This window comes from Hemiscyllium ocellatum, chromosome 20 (genome assembly GCF_020745735.1).
Source record: "Hemiscyllium ocellatum isolate sHemOce1 chromosome 20, sHemOce1.pat.X.cur, whole genome shotgun sequence".
In the NCBI taxonomy this organism is placed as follows: Eukaryota; Metazoa; Chordata; class Chondrichthyes; order Orectolobiformes; family Hemiscylliidae; genus Hemiscyllium; species Hemiscyllium ocellatum.
This window is the reverse complement of record NC_083420.1, coordinates 17,450,046-17,475,547: the sequence shown is the minus strand read 5'-3', so window position 1 is coordinate 17,475,547 and position 25,502 is coordinate 17,450,046. Positions and strand designations below refer to the sequence as shown.

The following is a 25,502-nucleotide window of genomic DNA, read 5'->3' as shown; positions in this document are numbered from 1 at the left end:
TCCTTGACCTGATACTCAATCTTCCTATCTGACCTCAGAGAGTAGGTTGGTAGAATATTCAACACAACTTCAATTTAATATTGCCTCTGGTTAGCAAATGCATGTTAATTCATATAAAACATATAGAATTGTGTGTATGCGTATGCATGTGTGTGTAACTGCATATGAGTGTGTGTATGTTTGCACATATGTGTGCATATATATGTGTGATGCACATGTGTTTATGTTTGATTTTGAGACAAAGCATTAAACCCATCTGCTGTCTTAGTTAGACATTAAAGCTCCTGAGATTGTGAACATGATGCCAAGAACATGGGAGGAAAGTATTATGCATCCATTACCATTTTCTTCTCGATGAATGCTATACTTATACTGAAACTGTAAAAGGATTGTATCACATTCTCTGCAATGTATTAGTGACGATAACATGTCCCCCTGAAGTCACTTATGGTGGTGGGTATTAGAAAAGGTCATATCCTTGGGAGGAGGGTGACTAACAGAATTTAAGCTATTAGTACGATTACATTTTGATTTGACATCCTGGTAACTATTTACACTTGTTAGCTTAGCATAAGGCTGTAAACAGAAACATCTCACTCCAAAATCTGCTACCATGTGATCTCTTACATCATTACTGATGCAGACTGACAATTTACTTTCTTGAAAATTAACACTTTATTCTACAGGAAGTGGGATTTTCAAATAAGGGCTTTGTCAATTAATTATATGGACTAGAAATATTTCTGAGACTAAATTTGTTTTCCTGAATAGTCAGGTAAACATACAAGCATTATTTTTTATAGAATTCTTTCCATGTCCACTCCTTGCAGCTCCGCCTTTCCCAGCATTAACCTTGGCCACTTTCAAAACCATGGACCCAATAGTTGATGGTTGTACGAGTCATATCACAGTTTTTAACTATTGCTACATCATTAACACTTCAGTAAAATTCATCACCAGGTTTCAGGAATGTAATCAAAGCAAGAGACAAGCAAAAATGCTTTTGCAAGTTGAAAGCTGCAACTGTTTAAGTTGTACTAGACTGGTATTTACATGCACTAAACATATTTAACAGGTCATCAAACCTGCAAATGCTAACTTCTGTCATTTCCTTAATTTGGCTGCATTGCATGACACGTTCATTTGCTGTTGAAAAGTAGTTTTCACATTCTTTCAGTGTTGCAATGGAATGCACTCAAAAAGTGGCTAGCTGTCAAAAATGGTGATTAATTGCCAGAATGTTCATTATTTGCCATATATATATATGTGTACATATAATATATATAAACATATATGTGTGTATGTTTGGCTTTCACTGCAGAAGTAGTTTTGTGAAAGTGGTGTTTGCCCCTGTTATTAACCACTCCTACTCCCAGTGCTGGTAAAACATATTTTGCCAGATCAAATCAACCTGAGACATGAATGGTCTAAACCATCAATTTGTCTGTCATTAATCACAGTAAAGAATGTGTTAAAGAGGTTCCTGATGAACATGATTGCAGTCATCATTACCAAGAAGGAAGCTGCTCTGTAATCAAATTATGTTTGGAAGTTGCATTCTGTGGTATATGTGTGGAACTTTTCCCCCTCCCTGTTGTGGCTTAGGCAATGGCAGATGAGTGGGAAAATGTGATGTGAATGAAAGAATCTGATGCTCTGTTTCTTGAGAAATGTTTCTTAGCTTCCTTTCCAGTTTTAAATGGTGAATTCAGTATTTCACTGTTGAGTGAAAACTACATTATTTCCATACATTTGCATCTTCTAAAAACTCCATCTCACCCTACTCATATGCCACTTCCAATTCTTCTTATTTTACCAAGAAACTAGATGATGCAAATTTCCAACATGTAAATCCAAGCAGCTGCAGGTCACCAAATGCTTGTTCTGGCCATCATGTAGACATTGTGTTCTTCATGGTATCTCGTGCACTCACATAGGGTGTTACATATGGCTTTTAGCTTGTTGTTGTAGTGCTCAATGACTTTACAACTTGTTAGAATGCTTGTCTCCACCTACACTAGATTACTTTCTTAGAGCACACTCACTGACCTCAGCACTGACTTAACGTTTGACAGACTTTGTGTGGGTCACAATGCTTTCTCAGGGCACAGGGTCGTTCGTGCTCAGTTACATGCTGCCAGTCTCTGGCAATGTTTTCTTTGGCCATCAGTCCTGTAGCATGTGCCAGCAGTTAACACAGCAAACATACTCCATGTTCTTCAAGCAAATTGTCAAATGCTAAAGTCAAAGAGGAGAGTTCTTAGGGGGGAAAGGGGGACAGCAGGCTGTCAGGGATTGCTGCTGCAGCAGTACAAAGGGCAGTTCTGGCTGCAGTCTCTGAAGCTGGCTGTAACTATGCTTAAAATATGGCACCAGTGATGTTAAAGGTGAAAGGTCCCAACTGTTTGCACGTTTCTGTCTCTCCAGCCACATGATTTTCAGAACAATGCCCAAGAACCCAGTTATCTAATTAATAATGTGAAGAATAGAAGACTGTGTGAAAAATGTCACCGTAAACCAGGCACAATGAACCTTATACTTTAACTGAAGTTGGAAGAATTCCACTCTATTATTTCAGCAATCTTCACCTTTTAGCACAGATTTGTCTTGTGTGTGTCAGAGATGGCTTTGGTTTGATGGATAGAGTCAAACTCCAATATTTTTGCCTCCTTGTTATGCTACAGTACAGAACCAAACTGCGTTTGTAACCTAACATATGTAAAGTTTTTTTGTGAATAAAGTATATTTTTGAAATAAGAAAAAACGTTTACATAGTCAGTCAAGCATAACTAAGATTGAGAAATCTCCCTACTTATAAGCAACTTGGGGCATTTTGGCACAGTGATAGTGTCCCTCTCTCTGGGTTCAAGTTCCACCTCCTCCAGAGACATGTGTCTAAAACAGATCTGAACAAGTTGAATTTAAAAGAAAGCTACAAAAAATGATCTGTCTAGCTTCTTAGAAGCTGATTTGCAAGAAATCACTTTCAATAGTTTATATACAAATATAACATTCAGTTGCCAAATGCATATAACAATACATGTACAGATTAATTTTTGTGCCTGATGTATTGAAAATCATCTTGTAATGTTGAACTTGCATCAGCAGTGTGTTGAAACCACTTGACTCATATTTAATTATATATCATCCATATTTCCATTTTTCTCTTTGTTGCTTCCATATGTTCATATTAGGAGCTATAAATGCAGCCATTTCTCTGTAAATTGACCTTTTCTTGAAGAGGAAGGATTCAAGAATCTGAAGGGAAATAAGTTGTACATGCATGAAAGCAAAATTTCCCTCTGTCACATGGCCATGTGGTATGCAAATATCAATTCCATTCAGACAATTTCTCCTTTCAAGACCCACAGATCCACAAACTATCTTAAAACTATCTTACGTTTTTAATCACTTTACAGCTTTCTGACTCAACATCAAGGTCAGATCACGTCATGCCATGATTTTCCCCAACAGCAGGTGGCAGTAATGAATCTGCTGTTGCTATTTTCAGCCCTATTTGTCTTTCATCTTTTGTTTTTTCTCCTGCCTCAATACCAACTCTTTATTATCACTTTTCCTGTTGATTCATTTGTCCTCCATGGCATGACAGACCATTGCTTATGTTCTTTTACCTGTTCCCTGCTGCTGCATTGGCTTAAAACCAGTTAACATTTCTAATCTTGGCCAGTTCTGATTGAAACATCATTGACCTAAACTTCTAACCTTGTTTCTCCTTTCACATTTACCTCCTGACCTGCATTTATTTTAGTATCAAGTGACTGTTTGCAGGCTGATCTCCCACTCCAACATTCTGGAAATCTGCTTTAAACAGCCTTCTTTCTCCTGTCAGTAAAGATGAACATTGAGTAAATGTGATTTTTTGTTCTGTCCATCTTCTGTTGGATTTTCTTGGCTTATGAGCTTTCATCGAGCCATCGAGGTCTACAGCACTGAAAAAAGCCCTTTGGCCCATTAAGTCTGCACCAGTCAAAAACAAGTGCCTAACTGTTATTTTATTTCTTGTCTTAGTGAATTGTGAATGTATTAAGATTTGAACTTGCTTGAATCAGCAGCTTTACAAAACAGGTAATTAGACAGCAATAAGAACAAGACAGAAATAAAGGATCAAGAAAGTTATTAGACTTGACCAGGTGATTGTGGCAGGCACTGTATTTCACCTCACTGCTGTCAGCGTGGGGAGGCAGCAAGGTCCATGGTTTGCACTCCTGGATGTTGCCAGGCAACCCCTGTTGGCAAATGTAAGTGATTCACAGGAACAGCTGTTCTTTAAATCCCTGCTGGTTTTCATCAGTTAACCAGCATTGAACCGTAATTGAGGAAAAGCTACTTCTGACAAGACATCCTCCTGAACCATGTTTTATTTCAGATAACAAGTTTCTGCATTTGTGTAGTACCAATTAAGTGGTAAAATGCCACAAGACGAGCTACCAGATACAATTTAGCACAGACAAGGAGATAGATTAGATTAGATTACTTACAGTGTGGAAACAGGCCCTTCAGCCCAACAAGTCCACACCGACCCGCCGAAGCACAACCCACCCATACCCCTACATTTACCCCCTACCTAACACTACGGGCAATTTAGCATGGCCAATTCACCTGACCCGCACATCTTTGGACTGTGGGAGGAAACCGGAGCACCCGGAGGAAACCCACGCAGAGAACGTGCAAACTCCACACAGTCAGTCGCCTGAGTCGGGAATTGAACCCAGATCTCAGGCGCTGTGAGGCAGCAGTGCTAACCACTGTGCCACCGTGCCGCCCACTAAACGTTAGGCAGGCAACTGAAAGCGTGGCCAAAGAGCTGCAGGAAGACAGAAACGTGGAGGGGGAATTCCAGGGCTTAAGTCTGAAGACACAGCCAGCAATAATGGAGTGAAACCATTTGAAAAAAAATCATGAATTTAGCACAAACCTTTATGTTAAAAATTATTTTAGCATTAAAATGTCAATATTGCACTCACTAAATTCTTAACAGATTATCATGTGTTTTAAATAACTGTTTGGGTTAATTGCTAAAGTTACTAATGGCCATAAACTTTGTGAGCTGTTAAATGTAGTAAAAACATGTCTTCCAGGCATATGTGGAGGTTTTAGAAGGTGGGGAATACAATTGGCCGAGTGGCATAAAAATATTTTCCTAATCTCCTGATGTTGGCTTAATGTTTAGCTATTAGGCAGCCTTTTAGGCAGCCTTGCTATAAATTCTGTGTCCTATGATCCTGCCCCACTCGCTACCTGATTAAGGAGCAGCACACCGAATGCTTGTACTTCCGATTAAGCCTGTTGGTCTATAACCTGGTGTTGTGTGATTTTTAACTTTTTACACCCCAGTCTAACACTAGCACCTTCACACCATTCTGACCCAGAACCTCTTTTGTGTTAACAAGCATGCCAGAAGTACATGTAGATGTTCTAGCTCTCTGGAATTATGTTTATTTACACAATCTCATTCAGGGAAAAACAGAAAGCATATGTTAACAAACGTGACTCTATGAAAGGGAACGTGGCTGGATACACTTCTTCCAGCAAGCTTCACTGATTTCAAACATTTTTCATTGACTCCTTCAGAACCAGGCCATTTCTTTGAATAAACACATACAGCGTAATGGGTGAAGCCTCAATGGGTCAACCATCTTAATTTTATTTATTCACTTAGGGCACATGGGTGTTACAGGCTAGACTATGAGAAGGTAGTAATGAGTTGCCTTCTTGAATTGTTGAGGTCCATGTGCTGTAGGTAGCCCTTCTTTGCCATTAGGGAAGAAGTTTCAGGGATTTTGACCCAGTGATGTTGAAGAAGTGGCAATATGATTCCAAGCCAGGATGGTGAGTGGCTCGGAGGGGAACTTGCAGGTGGTGTTTCTATGTATCTGCTTCTAGATGGATGTAATCATGGGGTTGGAAGGTACTTTCTAAGAAGTTCTGGTGAATTTCTGCAGTACATCGGTAGATGGTATACAGTGTTACTGAGTGTCATGAGAAGTCTCAGTCGTACACCATCTTGTTGATAATTCTTCAATGCTTACAGTATAAAGGATGAGGCTCCACTGGTTTGAACACCTCATGAGAAGTCTCAGTCCTAGTTGGTATCATTTGTTACAGTTCAGCATTGGCATGTAAGGGGTAATGGCTGGACAAACACAGCAAATAACTTAAATGCCATCAAACCTGACAGGACAGAGGGAGAATACAGGAAATTAGGCAGGATTTTGAAAAGGAAGTCCTTGAGGATAATAATATCTGGATTACTCCTGGTGCTCAGAGCTGCTGAGTATATGAATAGGAGGATAGAGCAGATGAATGCATGGCTGAGGAGCTGGTGCAGGGGAGAAAGGTTCACATTTTTGTATCATTGGAATCTCTTCTAGGGTAGAAGTGACTTGTACAAGAAGGACAGACTGCACCTGAATTAGAAAGGGACTAATATACTGGCAGGGAGATTTGCTAGAGCTGCTAGGGAGGATTTAAAATAGTAAGGTGGGGCCATGGGGTGCAAGGAGGTAGTGTAGAAAGAGATCAGTCTGGGACTGGTACAGTTGGGAAAAAGGAACAAGTCAAATAGTCAAGACAGGCAGAAACAAAGCAGAGAACGTGGTAGGACTGATAAATTGAAATGCATTTATTTCAATGCAAGAGGTCTGACATGGAAAGTAGATGAACTCAGGGCACGATTAGGAACATGGGACTGGGATATCATAGCAATTACAGAGATGTGACTCAGGGATGGACAAGATTGGCAGCTTAATGTTCCAGGATACAAATGCTATGGGAAGGATAGAAAGGGGGGCAAAAGAGGAGGGAGAGTGGTTTTTATGATAAGGGATAACATTATGACTGTACTAAGGGAGGATATTCCTGGGGATGCATCCAGGGAGGTTATTTTGATAGAACTGAGAAATAAGAAAGGGATGATCACCTTATTGGGATTGTATTATAGATCCCCTAATAGTCAGCGGGAAATTGAGAATCAAATCAAGTAGATTTCAGTTATCTATAAGAATAAAAGGGTGGTTATGGTAGGGAATGTTAACTTTCCAAACATAGACTTGGACTGCCATAGCGTTAAGGGCTTGATGGAGAGGAATTTGTTAAGTGTGTACAAGAAAGTTTTCTGATTCAGTGTGAGGATGTACTGACTACAGAAGGTCCAAAACTTGATTTACTCTTGGGATATAAGTATGGCAGGTGTCTGGGGTGTCAATGGGGGAGCACTTTGAGGCCAGCGACCATAATTCTATTAATTTTAAAGTGATGATGGAAAAATATAGACAGGATCTAAAGTTAAAGTTCTAAATTAGAGCAAGGCCATTTTGAATGCATTAGGCAAGAACTTTGTAAAGTTGATTGGGGCAGATGTTCGCAGGTAAAGGGATGACTGGAAAATGGGAAGCCTTCAGAAATGAGATAACGAGAGTCCAGTTCCTGTTAGGGTGAAAGGCAAGGCTGGTAGGTTTAGAGAATGCTGGATGACTTGAGAAATTGAGGTTTTATTTAAGAATAAGAAGGAAGTATATGTCAAGTATAGTTAGCAGAGATTGAGTGAATCCTTAGAAGAGTATAAAGGCAGTTGGAGTATATTTAAGAGGGAAACTGGGTGGGCAAAAAGGGGGCATGAGATAATTTTAGCAAATAGGGTTAAGGAGAATTCAAAGGGACTTTATAAGTCCATTAAGGACAAAAGGGTAACTAAGGTGTGAATATCAGCAAGGCAGCCTGTGCTTACAACTGCAGGAGATGGGGTAGATGCTAACTGAGTATTTTGCATCAATGTTTACTGTGGCGACAAACATGAAAGATACAGAATATAGGGAAATAGATGGTGACATCTTGAAAAATGTCCATATTACAGAGGAGGAGGTGCTGGATGTCTTGAAACGCATAAAAGTGGATAAATCGCCAGGACCTGATCAGGTGTACCCTAGAACTCTGTGGGAAGCTAAAGAGATTGCTGGGCCCCGTGCTGAGATAATTATATCATCAATAGTCACAGGTGAGGTGCTGGAAGACAGGAGATCGGCTAATGTCATGCCACTATTTAAGATAGATGGTAAAGAAAAGCCAGAGAATTATAAACTGGTGAGTGTGACATCAGTGATGGGCAAGCTATTGGCGGGAATCCTGAGGGACAGGATTTACATGTATTTGGAAAGGCAAGGACTGATTCGGGATAGTCAGCATGACTTTTTGTATGGGAACTCATGTCTCATTAATTTGATTGAGTTTTTGAAAAAGTAACGAAGAGGATTTATATGAGCAGAGTGGTGGTTGTGATCTATTTGGACTTCAGTAACGAGCTCGACAAGGTTCCCCATGGTAGACTAGTTAGCAAGGTTAGATCACATGGAATACAGGGAGAACTAGCCATTTGTATACAGAACTAGCTCGAAGGTAGAAGACAGAGTGTGGTGGTTGAGGGCTGCTTTTCAGACTGGAGGCCTGTGACCAGTGCTGTGCTGCAAATGTGTTGCTGGTCAAAGCACAGCAGGTTAGGCAGCATCTCAGGAATAGAGAATTCGACGTTTCGAGCATAAGCCCTTCATCAGGAATAAGAGAGAGAGAGCCAAGCAGGCTGAGATAAAAGGTAGGGAGGAGGGACTAGGGGGAGGGGCGATGGAGGTGGGATAGGTGGAAGGAGGTCAAGGTGAGGGTGATAGGCCGGAGTGGGGTGGGGGCGGAGAGGTCAGGACGAGGATTGCAGGTTAGGAGGGCGGTGCTGAGTTGAGGGAACCGACTGAGACAAGGTGGGGGGAGGGGAAATGAGGAAGCTGGAGAAATCTGAATTCATACCTTGTGGTTGGAGGGTTCCCAGGCGGAAGATGAGGCGCTCCTCCTCCAGCCGTCGTGTAGTTGTGTTCTGCCGGTGGAGGAGTCCAAGGACCTGCATGTCCTCGGTGGAGTGGGAGGGGGAGTTAAAGTGTTGAGCCACGGGGTGATTGGGTTGGTTGGTTCGGGCGGCCCAGAGGTGTTCTCTGAAGCGTTCCGCAAGTAAGCGGCCTGTCTCACCAATATAGAGGAGGCCACATCGGGTGCAGCGGATGCAATAGATGATGTGTGTGGAGGTACAGGTGAACTTGTGGCGGATATGGAAGGATCCCTTGGGGCCTTGGAGGGAAGTGAGTGTGGAGGTGTGGGCGCAAGTTTTACATTTCCTGCGGTTGCAGGGGAAGGTGCCGGGGGTGGAGGTTGGGTTGGTGGGGGGTGTGGATCTGACAAGGGAGTCACGAAGGGAGTGGTCCTTGCGGAACGCTGATAGGGGAGGGGAGGGAAATATATCCTTGGTGGTGGGGTCCGTTTGGAGGTGGCGGAAATGGCGGCGGATAATACCTGAAATTCACCTGGACTGTCTCAGACTCCTCCCTCCCCTTCCTAGACCTTTCCATTTCTATCTCGGGCGACCGACTCAACACAGACATCTATTATAAACCGACTGACTCCCACAGCTACCTGGACTACACCTCCTCCCACCCTGCCCCCTGTAAAAACGCCATCCCATATTCCCAATTCCTTCGTCTCCGCCGCATCTGCTCCCAGGAGGACCAATTCCAACACCGCACAACCCAGATGGCCTCCTTCTTCAAGGACCGCAGATTCCCCCCAGACGTGATCGACGATGCCCTCCACCGCATCTCCTCCACTTCCCGCTCCTCCGCCCTTGAGCCCCGCTCCTCCAACCGCCACCAAGACAGAACCCCACTGGTTCTCACCTACCACCCCACCAACCTGCGCATACAACGTATTATCCGCCGCCATTTCCGCCACCTCCAAACGGACCCCACCACCAAGGATATATTTCCCTCCCCTCCCCTATCAGCGTTCCGCAAGGACCACTCCCTTCGTGACTCCCTTGTCAGATCCACACCCCCCACCAACCCAACCTCCACCCCCGGCACCTTCCCCTGCAACCGCAGGAAATGTAAAACTTGCGCCCACACCTCCACACTCACTTCCCTCCAAGGCCCCAAGGGATCCTTCCATATCCGCCACAAGTTCACCTGTACCTCCACACACATCATCTATTGCATCCGCTGCACCCGATGTGGCCTCCTCTATATTGGTGAGACAGGCCGCTTACTTGCGGAACGCTTCAGAGAACACCTCTGGGCCGCCCGAACCAACCAACCCAATCACCCCGTGGCTCAACACTTTAACTCCCCCTCCCACTCCACCGAGGACATGCAGGTCCTTGGACTCCTCCACCGGCAGAACACAACTACACGACGGCTGGAGGAGGAGCGCCTCATCTTCCGCCTGGGAACCCTCCAACCACAAGGTATGAATTCAGATTTCTCCAGCTTCCTCATTTCCCCTCCCCCCACCTTGTCTCAGTCGGTTCCCTCAACTCAGCACCGCCCTCCTAACCTGCAATCCTCTTCCTGACCTCTCCGCCCCCACCCCACTCCGGCCTATCACCCTCACCTTGACCTCCTTCCACCTATCCCACCTCCATCGCCCCTCCCCCTAGTCCCTCCTCCCTACCTTTTATCTCAGCCTGCTTGGCTCTCTCTCTCTTATTCCTGATGAAGGGCTTATGCTCGAAACGTCGAATTCTCTATTCCTGAGATGCTGCCTAACCTGCTGTGCTTTGACCAGCAACACATTTGCAGCTGTGATCTCCAGCATCTGCAGACCTCATTTTTTACTCGAAGATTCTTACCAGTGCTGTGCTGCAAGGATCGGTGCTGGGCCCACTGCTTTTTGTCATTTTTATAAATGATTTGGATGTCAACATAGGAGGTATAGTTAGTAAGTTTGCAGATGACACCAACATTGGAGGTGTAGTAGGCAGCAAAGAAGGTTACCTCAGAGTCCAATGTGATCTTGATCAGATAGACCACTGGGCTGAGGAGTGGCTAGTGTACTTTAATTCGGATAAATGTGAGGTGCTGGCATTTTGGAAAAGCAAATCAGGGCAGGACTTATACACTTTATGGTAAAGTCCGGGGTGTGTTTCTGAACAAAGAGACTTTAGAGTGCAGGTTCATAGTTCATTGAAAGTGGAGTCTCAGATAGACAGGATAGTGAAAAAGATGTTTGGCATGATTTCCTTTATTGACCAGTGCATTGACTATAGGAGGTGGGAGGTCCTGTTGACGTTGTATAAGACATTGTTTAGGCCACTTTTGGAATATTGTGTGCAATTCTGGTCTTTCTCCTATAGGAAACATGTTGTGACACTTGAAAGAGTTCAGAAAAGATTTAGATTAGACTTACAGTGTGGAAACAGGCCCTTCGGCCCAACAAGTCCACACTGACCCGCCGAAGCGCAACCCACCCATACCCCTACATTTACCCCTTACCTAACACTTTAGCATGGCCAATCCACCTAGCCCGCACATCTTTGTGACTGTGGGAGGAAACCGGAGCACCCGGAGGAAACCCACGCAGACACGGGGAGAACGTGCAAACTCCACACAGTCAGTCGCCTGAGTCGGGAATTGAACCCGGATCTACAGGCGCTGTGAGGCAGCAGTGCTAACCACTGTGCCACCGTGCCGCCCACAAATACACGGATGTTGCCAGGGTTGGAGGGTTTGAGTTATGGGGAGAGGCTGAATAGGCTGGGGCTGTTTTCCCTGGAGCGTCGGAGGCTGGGGGTGACCTTACAGAGGTTTATAAAGTCATGAGAGGCATGGATAGGATAAATAGACAAAGTCTTTTCCCTGGGTGGGGTGGAGTCCAGAACTAGAGGGCATAGGCTTAGGGTGAGAGGGGAAAGATTTAAAAGGGACATAAGGGGCAACATTTTCAAGCAGACAGTGGTATCTGTATGGAATGAGCTGCCAGAGGAAGTGATGGAGGCTGATACAATTATAGCATTTAAAAGGTATCTGGGTGGGTATATGAATGGGAATGGTTTTGAGATATATGGGTCAAATGCTGGCAATTGGGTCTAGATTAATTTAGGATATATGGTCAGCATGGACACGTTGGATCAAAGGCTCTGTTTCTGTGCTGTACATCTCCAGTGACTCTATGACAAAATGTGCTTTACCTAAAAAAGAGCTCAATAAAACAAAGATTCACCAAAGGGTGGACTAGGTGGACTAGCTGGACTGGGATGGTAAAAAATGGAACATAAAGGACATGGTAGACTGAGGCACTGACATGACCCTGGACATAGAAGCAGCAAACTAGGATGCTAAATGCAGAGTTACAATCATTGGGATAAGGAAAGGTGGAAGGTGCATATGTGAGTTGGGGAAAAAAGTGAGGTGATTATGTGTGCTGTGGAAGGGGAGGATGAGCTTGTGAATTGAATAATGGGTGGGGGTGGGGGTGTAAGGATGAGACCAAACATTTGGGGTCTGAATGGGAGAGGGGTCAGGGAAATGAGCAGGAATATCAAGGCAGATACTAAAGAGTGGATAGTCATGGTAAAGATGGAGGACAAACAGAGGAAATGCCAGAGAAAAGGAGAAGACTGTCTAATGTTATGTGGGGAAAGATTAGTGTGGCAGGGGAGGATAGGGTGAAAGAGTTGAAGGGATAGTTCAGAGGCAGCATCGTTCTCAAATAAAAAGACTCTCAGAGAATGTGCAAATGGTTAGTGTTCACATGATCCTGCACAGCGCAAGCTAAGACAATCGAAACAGAACCTGATAAATACCATTGCAAGACCATTCAGTTAAGGGCTTTGCACTGAACAGAAGCACATCCGCAGAATAAAGGTGAATAAGCCCTTTCACTTCCAAGCAGCAACATTACAACCATATCCCATCATTCGTTAACCTTTGATGAGAAAAGTACCTAAGAATTAGTGACAATGCTAATGGTGCTGCGGAGTTCTTCCAGATACAGTTGTGCAGGAGCAATCACAGACTCATGTGTATGAAAGTTAAGGACATGGGGTTGAAACTGGCTGATGGATTAAGCTAGCTGTGGATTCCAAAGTTGGAGGGCAGTGTTGCAGGAAATAATGAAGATCACCAAGTATCAGATTGAGCAGATTGCCATTTGAGTGGAAATCAATGTTAAGATAAAAGCCACAAAACTATCTTTCAGCATCAGGAAGGGGAAAACCCATCTGAGGTCATGGGAAATGTACCTCACTGTGTATTGGTAGCTGTAGGGACAGGCTTTCACTCAACACTGAACAGCCTGACAATGGTCCCAAGGGTAGATTGACTATGTCAAGTTCTCAAATGGAAAACATATACTTTATTCCTAATACTTCTTCACAGATCAGTACTCCATGTCAGGTGTTTGACCTATCTAAATGTGTTACATTTTTGCAGAGCTTGCTTTCTTAAAGTTGAGGCAAAAATGGGGGAGGAGATTGGATGTGGATTGCAAACAGTGCTTTGAAGATTTTTTTATATCTGAGGATCCTAATGTTGCCTGAAGCTGACTTTTGACTTTGAGTCTGGTTCCTTCTGGGCTTTGATATTTATCAGATGAAGGTGACAAGATAATCTTTCACAACCATTTAAGGGCACTGAACTGAACAGTAATTCCAGCTCCTGCCTTCAATTCAACACGTGTGTGATGCTCACAATCTGATACGAACTATCATTATCTGTAAAAATCTGTGAGATAAATAAGTTCTTGCATGAGCCTGCCTTTAAAAGTATCTTTGTACTGGTTGAGTTAGGGATTTTTGCAAACACAACATTGTTGTTGAAAACGTGATGCTGAAAAAGCCCAGCAGGTCAGGTAGCATCCTTGACTCTACTGCTCCTTGGATGCTGCCTGACCTGCTGTGCTTTTCCAGCGCCAAACCTTTTGACTCTGATCTCCAGCATCTGCAGTCCTCACTTTCTCCCACAATTATTGAAGCTGTTGATGATGTGGGTGTGGTCTTTCTCCCATCTATGAACTTTTGTACCATTGCAGGAAGATTGTAAAATGGTGGTGATCTCCTTTTCCTTTCCTGTTGCTGCTGCGAAATGCTTTTCATTCCATGTTTCCCACAGTGAATGGTTTAAAAGGGCTTACACACAATCCAGCCCTGTTCAACAGTCTGGAGTCTCCTACATCTTGGAAAATTCTAGGGTGAGGTAGGTAGGAATTCTTTGCTCACCTGATTCAAAGTTCATGTCTTCTTCGGTGCTGGGTGTGATAGTTGCTGAACTGGTATGAAGATTGGGTTAGCTTGACGTTTATCGGTAATACCAGGCTTCTCTTTGGGCTTAACACCTCCATCATAATTAGGTAATTACTTTCTTTTGTTTTTATCAGCAGTCTTTTCTTTACTTGCCTATTTTTCACATTGATGTGTGTCAGTTGTTGCTCAGGGGCATCTAAGTCTAAAGGCTCAGTTAATATTCTATCGAGCAGAAAATAAATCCAAGCTGACAATGCTGTGCAGTACTGAGGGAGTGCTGCCCTGTTGGAGGTTCTGTTTCTTGATGAGATGTTAATCTGAAGCCTTATCTTCCTCCTCAAGTGGATTACACAGCTCCAGTTGTATCATTTTGAAGATGAACAAGTGTGCTATCCCTGGTTAATGAAAACAACAAATGCTGGAGATCACAGTAGGTCAGACAGCATCCATAGAGAGGGAGCTAGCTAACGTTCCAAGTTTAGATTACATACAGTATGGAAACAGGCCCTTCGACCCAACAAGTCCACAACAACCCTCCAAAGAGTAACTCACCAAGACCCATTTTCCTACCCTATATTTACCCCCAACTAATGCTATGGGAAATTTAGCATGGCCAATTCATCTAACTTGCACATCTTTGGACTGTGGGAGGAAACCGGAGTACCTGGAGGAAGCCCACTCAGACACGAGGAGAATGTACAAACACCACACATACAGACACCTGAGGCTGGAATTGAATGCAGATCCCTGGCACTGTGAGGTAGCAGTATTAACCACTGAGCCACTGTGCCAGCCAAAGACCTTTCATCAGAGCTGAAGTGAAGTGTGGAGGGACATCATTTACACTATAGTTTGGGATGGAGGAGGTGATAGTGTGGGTAGCGGGTGTAGGGTGCTAGTGGATAAAAGATATGAGAAGTTTACATTAAGTGATCGGAATGTGAGAATAGCAGAACACTGGTGTGTCTCCTGCCAGACTGGAAAGGACAGTATGTGGGAAGGGGCAATGGAAGATATGATAACAAGTTTACAAAAAAGGAAAGAAATAGTTCATAATTTAAAGGTGGTTGAACTCCATATTAAGTATAGAAGGCTGTAAAGTGCGTAGTCTGAAGATGCAATGTTGTTCCTTCAGTTTGCCCTGTGATTCACTGGAACACTGCGGCATACTGAGGACAGATAGGTGGGCAAGCAAGTAGGACACTGTGTTAAAATGACCAGTGATGGGAAGGTAAGAGTCCTGCTTGAGCACAGACTGGAGGAATTCCACAAAGCAATTACCCAGTCTGCATTTGGTTTCTCCAATGTAGTGTAGGGTACTTTGGCTGCAACAAATGCAATGCACAGATTGGAGGAGTTACGGATAAAATGCTGCTTCGCCTGGAAAGACTGTTTCGGCTGTTGGATGGTGAGCAGGGAGGAGGTGAAGGGACAGGTGTTGCACTTTCTGCACCTAGTGAAGTGTCATCTAAACTCACCATTAGCTTGCTCTCTCCTGATGGATGGCTGCCTGACCCACTGTGATCTCCAGCATTTGTTGTTTTCAGTACAGATTCCAGCATCTGCAGTAATTTGTTCCTACCCCTGGTTAATGTTAATCTGTCAACCAATATCACCATCACTGATCATCCAGTCATTAACATGTTAATTATGGAAGCTCCTTATGTGCAAATTGATTACTGTGTTTCCTATATCACAAGACTGACTGCACTTCAAAAGAATGTTGTGTGTTTTAAAGAGTTTTAAGATATCTTGTGGTCTTGACAATAGCTATATAAATTCAGGTATTTTCTATAAATAATTTGCTCAGCATTGAATTGGATGTTTCCCTTAATAGGTACTGACAGGGATATCATTTTTCTTAACATTGAAATAAAAGCAAAGTCCTGCCTGCTAGTTTTATATGACTGTATTGTCATTATTCCAATCTCCCCAGAATTTACTTACTCCCTCATATATAATTGAGGTTTGGCAACAATTATTAGTTCTACAAAACATTTATTGAGATGTATATTTAATGTACTATCCAAATTGGTGACCATTACAGACAAAAACAGCACCTGTAAATGACAAGTCGATTATCTGACTTGCTCCAAGTGTAGCATTTGCTGATTAAAGGATGTATGGTTGCCATGGAAGCTGGATTTGTAGTGGGTTTATTGTTTTTCTTCTATGACCGTTCACAAGCCTGCTTCATTTGGGCATCTTTTTAGCAGTGGTAATTACATGAAAAATGGATGAAGGTGATTTGGTATGTATTTTTATAGGACTTTTATTGGTGTTCAATTACGAAGTACAGAACATATTAGTTTTTTGCATACAGCTGGATTTTTGCTCCCGTTACTTGCTAGGAACATGTTGTCTGTGCATTTTTAGCTTGAAGGCATTCAGAAAAGCTTGTAGTTTGTAATAAAATTAGCTTAATTTTCAACCATTCAAGTCATTTGACACTCCACTTGCATGGTGTACAATGAATAGTGCAACATCCCACACATTTTTCTCTGAATTATTATTTAAAATTTCCATTGTGGGTGAAAGGATTTTGTGGTGAAATTTGTTTTCTTAAATAACAATCTTAATTTTCCTAGGAATAATTATTATCCCAACAATCATAAAATTCAGCTGTTTAGTAAAGGAAAATTGCATTTTACAGAAACTTACCTTAATTGTTTTGATACAGGTGGAGGTACTTTAATATAAATCCTAGTGTCCCTGCTTATGGCATTAGGCAGCTTGGGGTCAAGTCCCATTTGCTTCAGAAGTGTGTCTTAACATCTCTGAATGCGTTGATTAGAAAAGCATCTATTTGAGGGCATGGTTGTAATGTCTCTATCGCCAAGCATAGCTCAAGTGCCACCTGCAACAGAGGTGTGTAATACTGTCTCTGAATAGGTTGATAAGAAATTATATAAATACAATAAGCAGATGGTGCACATTATTTTTATAGGAGTACACATAATTGATCAAACTTGGTTCTTTTTCTGAGGATGTCGAAGAGTATGGTGCTGGAAATGCACAGCCGGTCAGGCAGCATCCAAGGAGCAGGAGATTCGAGGTTTTGGGCATAAGCCCTTTATCAGGATTGAAGGGCTTTCCTGGTGAAGGGCTTATGCCCAAAATATCGACCCTCCTGGTCCTTGGATGCTGCCTGACCGGCTGTGCTTTTCCAGCGCTGCTCTCTTCAACACTGATTTTCAGCATCTGCAGTCCTCACTTTCTCCTCTTTTTCTGAGGATGCAGTAATTGAGGGTTGCAATGCAGTGTGATGCCAACAATGTGGGTTCAATTCCTGCATTGGCTGAGGTCACCATGAAGGATTCTCCTTCTTAACTTCTCTCCTCACCCAAGGCATAATGAACCTCAGGTTAAGCCATCACCAGTCATCGCTTTGTAATAAGAGAGCAACCTATAGTCTGTTAAGACTATATCTATTATCTTATCAATTATCTTGCACATCGAATGATGTTTATGTGACTTTTGTTAGCAATTTCTCAATAAGAAACATTCTCAGCACAGAGTCTGAAACCTGTGGGTTTAGGTTTCACTCAAGCTTTGAACACAAGATTCAAGTTGGCGCTTCAGTGCAGTGAAAAGAGACACTACCCAGACAGAGGTGCTGTCTTTCAGATGTGGCATTAAACTTAGGTGCATAGGGAAAATACAAGTTTTAGATCCTAACTGTTCTCAAAACCATTCTGGACCCAATGAATGTGCAAGGCTATGAGAGCATTCCCTCTTTTTAAAATGACTACATGAGGGCAATTCACAGTCCAGACACTGGGGACCTAAATACATACTTTCAAACTAACATCATGGAACTTGGTGTACACTTCACATCAACAGAGACATTATTGGATCAACAGAGGCTGTGTTGCTAAGGGCTTAGTCACAATCAGTAGGCAGTGTGGAAAATGAACATTGGTAGTTCATTATTTATCACATCTACAATTATAGCTATTGATTTTTATATCAGTTATGTGGATATAATAGACAGGCTTAAGGATTCAAAGCCAATAATTCATTTGAGCCAAATGATATTTATGTAAAACTGTTGAAAGAATAAAATCAAAGAGATGGTGACTGCAGATAAGATTCTATTTATTTAGAAATACCTATGCTGGTCAATAAATGTAATATAATGTTATTCTCGGAGATTCTAGGCCCATTAGAAACGGATGAAAGAAAGGAATTGTTCATGAGGAACAAACTGAATGATTACTGGTTGGAAGAGGAAGTGAGTTTCATGGTTTTAGAAAGGAAGGATTCCTTCTCACCAGTCTCCATGACTTTTTGAGGGATTGACATCTTAAGAAGATATTGATATCCCCGTAGTGCATGCACAGACTTCCAGAAGGTTTCTGATAATTGCTATATGAAAGGCAATATATAACGGTAATATAGCTGAATCAAGAATTGCTTGAAAGAGATTAAAAAGGATAGCGAGTTTAGGAAATGCTAGAAACAAAACAGGAAGGGCTGGAGAAACTCAGCAGGTCTGACATCACCTGCAGCAAAAGAAACAGAGTTAATGTATCGAGTCCAGTGACCCTTTAAAAGGTCACAGGACTTGAAATGTTAACTCTGCTTTCTCTCCACAAAAGCTCAAATCTGTTGAGTTTCAGATTTCCAGCATCCAGCATTATTTTAGGGAGTACCAGGCTGGGTAAATATAGAATAGTCTAACAATTGGTATGTGGCCTGTCATGATTCCAAACCAGACCAACAAACTGACATTGCAACCTGGCTGCGACCAGTTACATTTTTTTTAAAGTAGACAACATGTGAATTCTAGATACTTACTAGGAGAATAAAATCGTAAGATTGTACAATTATGAATAACCAACAATAAATGTTAAAAACAAATAACAGAAATTGTTGGAAAAGCTCAGTATCATTGGAGAGAAATCAGAGTTAACATTTCAGTAACCATCCTGGAGAACTGATTCAGAATTCAGAACTTCCTCGAAACATTAAATGTTACTGTACAAACTTAGGACAGTAGTACAATCCACTATACAACTCTATTTCTAATTGGATGTTAGAGTATAACTGAGGAAAATATGGGTAGCAAACACCCCACAGAGCACATTAGATGTGGTCAAGGCAGATCCCATAGATTTCTCAGCAATCCCTCTATGTCCAAATTTTGCAAGGGATTTATAACTTTTATGGAGGATTACAATTCTTCGCTGTTGAAGACCTAGCTTTGGAATTTCCTCAGATGATGTTCTGTGATGCTCTGTCTCACCATCTACTCACCTTCAGGTAGTTCACTCTCCCAAACAGGACTGTGCTCCCCCTTGGGTTCTGCAAACTACTCTTTCGCACCTACTTCCAGGTGCAATTTTACCTTATCAGCAGATATTTGGTTTCACCAAGCTTGTCCTTCCTCGTGTTTCTTCAAGCTTTATCTTGCTCAGTTGCACAACACAAATACTATTTTTTGGCTTCCTTCACTCTCGGTCTCAGCTGCAGCACATGGCTTCTTACAAGCCCCCACAGCTCCCCATCACCTTCCTGAGACATAACCCCAACATTGAGCTGCACCTCCTGTACTTGTCCAGAATCCTGAGAGTTTGGAAGCTGCGGTAACAGCCTCTTTTCCCTACATCTAAATACTTGAGTGATGAGCAGTCCAAAAGCAGAAACTATCTCCTTTCCCAGTTTCCATCCAACTGCCTAGAACTGATTATCAGTAGCCCTTAAACATTGTGAGTAACCTATTGGAAACCTTGCAACAAGTCTTGCCCTTGTTCCTTGGCCATTATGAATGGAAACAGTATTTTGATAAAAACCTAATATAGAACCTGTTGGAAATGTCTTTTCCCTAATTTTATAATATTCATAGACTACTAACTTGCAAGTAGAAATTATATTCAAAAAGAGGATTTGCTCCAAGCCTCTGTGTTATTGACCTGCATTTAAGACATCCTTGTGTATGCACAATGGGGTATTTTGTCTTGAGTAAGATATGGAAAGTATTTGCTTGGACGAGTAACAATTGGGTCAAAAATTATGGATTCACTGATTCAACAATAAAATTAATGTTTTTAACAGTGTCTGATGCAGTGAATTGTATTCTTGTGTTAAGCTGAGAAGATCCTTTGTTCCTAATCAATTCTATTCTGTACCCTTCTATTATGTGTCGTCACGTTCAGCAAGAGAGAAAGAAACTCATCAGTGATCATGCATCACTGGGTGTTTACTGATGGCTCATCATGGTTGAATTAATGCAGGTACATGGTGGCAGAGAGGCAAGGCTGACCACATTGAGAGGTGTTTGAGGTGCCGTGTTTGGATGTTTGATGAAAATCTAGAGTATCTTGTTTTTATTCATTCATGGGATGAGGGTGTCGCTGGCAGGCCAGTATTTATTGCCCATCCCAAATTGCCCCGAGGGCAGTTTAGAGTCAGCTACATTGCTGTGAGTCTGGAGTCACATGTAGACCAGACCAAGTAAGAACAGTAGTTTCCTTTCCTAAAGGACGTTAGTTGTCAATTGGCAACGGATTCATGGTCATTATTGGTTTCATCTTAATTCCAGATTTTTTTTTATTGAATACAAATTCCACCACCTGCCGTGGTGGGATTTCAATCCATACCACCAGAATACTACCTGGGTCTTTGGGTAATACCAGCTATAACACCTCTAGGCCATTGCCTCCCTTCCACTGTTGCTACTTGAGCAATGGAGGTGTGATGCATTGAGCATTGTGAGATTTTTGTTCTGTGGTAGGTAGAAGCTGCCACATGAAGATGTATTCACTGACTGTGACCATCCCTGTGAGGTCATTAAACTCCTTATGGTACTGCTGCCTGGTACTTGGGTACAGAACTTAGAGATTGACCTCCTAGACCACCGCATCCCAATTCATTCGAAGGATGCTCCTCAAGGATCTCCCAATTCTCCAGGAAATCTTGGCACCTTTCCTCCTGTGAATCTCCAACACTATAGCCTCCTGTGCCACATAACTAACCCTGGATCCATTTCTCTGCCCTGCATTGTACTCTTAGAAATGGTTTAAGCAGCATTAGCAGCTTTAATGCAGCATTCCTTTAAGAGAAACAACCTCCGTCTTGGAGAATAGAAATCTGGCTGCACCCCTGCTATGAGTGCACACTTAACCAGTAACAGAGGAGCAGCTCGATTCTGCTCATATCAGATAACTGAGTGAACTGGAATGTATTTTACGAACATAAGAACATAAGAAATAGGAGCCATCTGGCTTGTTGAGCATGTTCCGCCATTCAATAAGATCATGGAACAACAACAGCAATGAAATTGTCTTGGGGCAATGATATTCTGGTTCACTCATACAACCTGATGGATTAGTCAAAGTTTCCAGTTCCTCAGCTTACTATGGCTGAAAGATTTAGACTGTGGGCTTTCCCTTGGTCAGACACAACCTTTTGCACTGAAAGAATAGAAAGTATCAGGCAGCCAAAAGAGAGTGTTTCTCAAAGCTCATGGTTTTCCGGCTGGGGTTGATATTTCTTTTGCTGCTCCTATAGAACAGCCCATAGAGCACAGACTGCTATCTCATTGAGCTGCTTGTGAGGGAGAACAGATTATTTGGTGTTTATTGATTAACAGAAGCAAGCATGGAGAATAGATTTTAAGAGTTAGCTCTCTGAGCTATGGCCTTTGCACAGTAGGATGCCTTTTGAGAATTTGAGTCTGTGAGGTTGTCTATATTTTACGTGAATTCCTGAAGAGTGTCGGTTCACAGAAATCATCCACAATAATTTGGATAAAAGATGAGTCCCCAAATAATTTCTTTACCTTTCTTAAAATAACAGACTTATTCTTTAACAAAACAAGAAAGGCAATGGTTTTAACTTCAATACAACCTTTTGGTTGTGATTTCTGGGATGCTTCCCTTTGTAAGAACATACATGCAAGTCTTGTTATGGAACACATCTCTTTAACAGGATAAAGTTAAACTGCTTCTAGCATATTTATGTCATTGTGCCAATGGTAATAATGGTCTTTTCCCTTGTGACCAACCATCAACCCCAACCAATTTAGAGCTCTTGGACAAGTTTGAAGTTCATAAATAAATGTAACGTGGCCATCTGAAATGCTTGCTCCTTGTAATAATTACTAATTTTACATCCAATTCACAGGAACACCAAGGGCTGTCCAACACTAAGGCATTGGCTATATTATATGACCAATTGTCTGCACTTCTATCAGAGCATAAAAAACACCAAAAGGAAAGAACATGGAAGGTATTTAGGCATTGCTTGTTAATCAATCTGTATGAAAAATAGCAAAGTAGCTAGAATGGCAGTCCATTGCAAAGAGCTCACAATGGTCTGGTGTAAAACATGAATGGTCTCAGCAGAGAGGTGAAAAATAATATAAAAGACCTTATGAGGAATTTGAGTCTGCGAGGTTGAATATATTTTAAGTGAATTCCTGAAGAGAATGAGATAGAAAATTATTGAATTTGTTTGTATACTGATGAAGAGAAATCACTTAAATAAGTTTCAAGTAAAGTTGTTGAGGGGAAATAAATCTCCATCAATGTGAAGAAGATGGAAAAGATAACAACATTTCAACAAATAGAAACACTGGCAGAATGGCAATGAATGCTGAAAACCATATCATATTCTTAGACTGTCAGAGAGTAACATTTATCCAAAGCAAGCCCATGACATGGAAGGCATGGAACACTAAGCCCATGTAGCTGCTGGAGTGAATTTAATTCCAAATCTTCAAAGTTTGTGCGAAGATTTGTAGCTCGGGTGCTTGTTGTAGTGGTTCTGTTCGCCGAGCTGGAAGTTTTTGTTGCAAACGTTTCGTCCCCTGGCTAGGAGACATCATCAGTGCTGTGAAGCCTCCTGCGAAGCGCTTCTTTGATGTTTCTTCCGGCACTATAATATAGACCACTATAAATGCCGGAAGAAACATCAAAGAAGCGCTTCGCAGGAGGCTCCACAGCACTGATGATGTCTCCTAGCCAGGGGACGAAACGTTTGCAACAAAAACTTCCAGCTCGGCGAACAGAACCACTACAATAATTCCAAATCTTAAAGGTCACAATATCGGTAATTGTATACAAACTTCAAAAATACCAATAAACCAACAGAGTCCCATTTGTATTGTACTCAAGTCATTGTACTTCAGAAACATGTTGGCCACTTCAGACAGAAGGTGCACAGAGTTTTATGTGGAAAGGTGTGAGATAAACCACTTTGGATTTAGGGAAGAGGAATTGGAATGTGTGCTGAACAGTAAGAGGCTCAGAGCTGGGGAAAAGACCACATGGACTACATGCATGTAGCTCAAAAGTGACTGCACACAAAGAACAGTAATCTGAAAGATTAATGGAAGGTTGTTCTTTAGCTCATAGGGATTGGAATATAAAGATGAGTGGCAATAGTTTGTTGCACAGAGTCTTGCTCAAAGTTAGACATGTAACACCAGAAGATTAATGTTAGGTTTAAAGAGGAAACAGTGCAGAATCAGTAAAACCCTTCCACGCCTTCAAGGGAAACACTTTGATGCCAGAGTATAAAAACTTGCTTTGAATTTCTTTGAATTTAGAACTTTGAGGAGTGATCTCTTGATTTTTTAAAATGTAAATGTTTAAGAGATTCAATGGGATAGAAATAGTGAAACTATGTCCTCTGGCAATCAGGAATTTGGAACAAGAGGGTAAATTTAGAACAGGCCCTGCTTACGAATGACATTGTGCTTTTTTTGCTTACTTCACTTTTATTTTTGTGTACTCCATTAGACAATCTGGAGAAGTAGCTTTTTACACCACTCAAATCGCTGGTCAAGCTTCCGTTGGCCAGGAGCATTGCTGTTGCTCTTGACAACCATTGCCCTAGCTGGTTGCCATCATATTCAGTCACCTAAGAGGTAAGGAAAACTGAGCTATTCCCCACACAACAATAAAATTATCCATTTGAGCACATCACATCTTTCAATCAACAAAAAATAATGTAATTCTGATTCCTGTATGATTCAGTTTAATCGTAATAGCCAGTTCCTGAACAAGTAACTAGTGAATCACTTTCCAAAGACTCATGTAGGTTATTGGAACATTTGCATCAGCTTTTCAAAGCTGAGTCTTTAACATTTGTGGGCGTTTTCAGCATATTGTCTGCAGCTCATATATAGAAGACCCCGGCATTAAGAGATTGTGGTGTTGAAGGTGTTATCTTGTCAGCACTTTCTGATACAGCATGAGATTTTGAAGTGGCATGCAAAAAAAGCCTTTCGAAGTAAGCAATATGCAGAATCTCCTGGAAATAAAATCAGAAATCTTTTGTTGCAAAAATTAGACCAGTGTTTAGTTTCACCTGCAGCTGACATTAAGTGATTATTTTTCATGTGAGAAAAGACACTAAGCTTTTATCCACGCCAGCTGAACCTGATCCTATCTTGAGCCAGCAGTCAGATACTTGGTTGGGTAATGTTGATACAGCTAGGGCTCAGTGCATTGTCCATTTCTCTCTGAACCAGAAGACAGTGGGTCCATGTCCTGTTTCAGAAAGTTCAGTCCAGTATCCAGGCTGTCTCTCCCTAGCATATTGCTGAAGGCACTGCTGCCCTCCCGGCCTCAAGAGCTGTCTTTTGAATACGCTGTTAGAGCATATTCTTTCAATTGGATGGAAAACATCCTGTGGAGCAGTGGAGTTCTCCCTATATGACTTAATCAATATTTATTCCTTCAACAAAAGCTGAAAATAGATTATCCAATAATCGTCACATTTTTCTTTGTGCAAATTTGGTAGTAATGTTTTCTCTAGCATACTGTTTCAAAATTATTTCGCTGGCTGCTAACTGTTTGGAATATCTTGAAGTTATGAAAGGTGCTATAGAGATAAAAGGCTTATTATGCTGTGATGTATTTGTTTTTATAATTTATTTCCCCATTCTGAATGCCAATAGCAGTGATTTTGCTGACTGATGCTTTTTAATTTACAAAATATCAGGGATTCTATTGATTTTCTGCATTCCCCTCAGCCCAACTTTCCTTCATCTCCTCGCTGAAGCATGGTTGGGAAGACAAAAGAATTTTAAGGCACAATTTTGCCAGGCCTTTTTGTTTCCAACAATTAATTACCTTTCACCTTGTAACAACATAAAAGAAGTTTTAAAACCGTGATATACGTTTGTCTCAGTCTGTTTGGTGATGTTATCAAGTCTTCACAAGTTGTAAGTTTTTAATCAACTTAGTGTCTACAATTCATCACTTAGACCTGCTAACAATGGAACACTTTATGAAGTCTAACTCTTCCTCCTTTCTTCTCAGTCAGGATATCAGACTCATTAATGAATCTGTACTGTTTATCTTCCTTGTGGTAAATCTGAGTGCAATTGGATTACAGCAGTGGCTAAAATCTCAAGAGATCCCACAGAGGGTCCAGGCTATTCTGCAAAGAATAAATGGTAAAAAGCGTTCATGTTGTGATG

General features: G+C 41.8%; 1 protein-coding gene across 1 annotated transcript in view; it reads left to right on the top strand.

Annotated features, from left to right (window-relative positions):
- The first annotated feature begins 15,281 nt into the window (after window positions 1-15,281).
- Window positions 15,282-25,502, top strand: part of LOC132825578 (transmembrane protein 94-like) — a 156,054-nt gene continuing 145,833 nt past the window's right edge. The window contains 4 exon segments of the mRNA XM_060840958.1: window positions 15,282-15,299; window positions 22,196-22,300; window positions 23,815-23,942; window positions 25,342-25,487. Coding sequence (XP_060696941.1) covers window positions 15,282-15,299; window positions 22,196-22,300; window positions 23,815-23,942; window positions 25,342-25,487 — 397 coding nt within the window.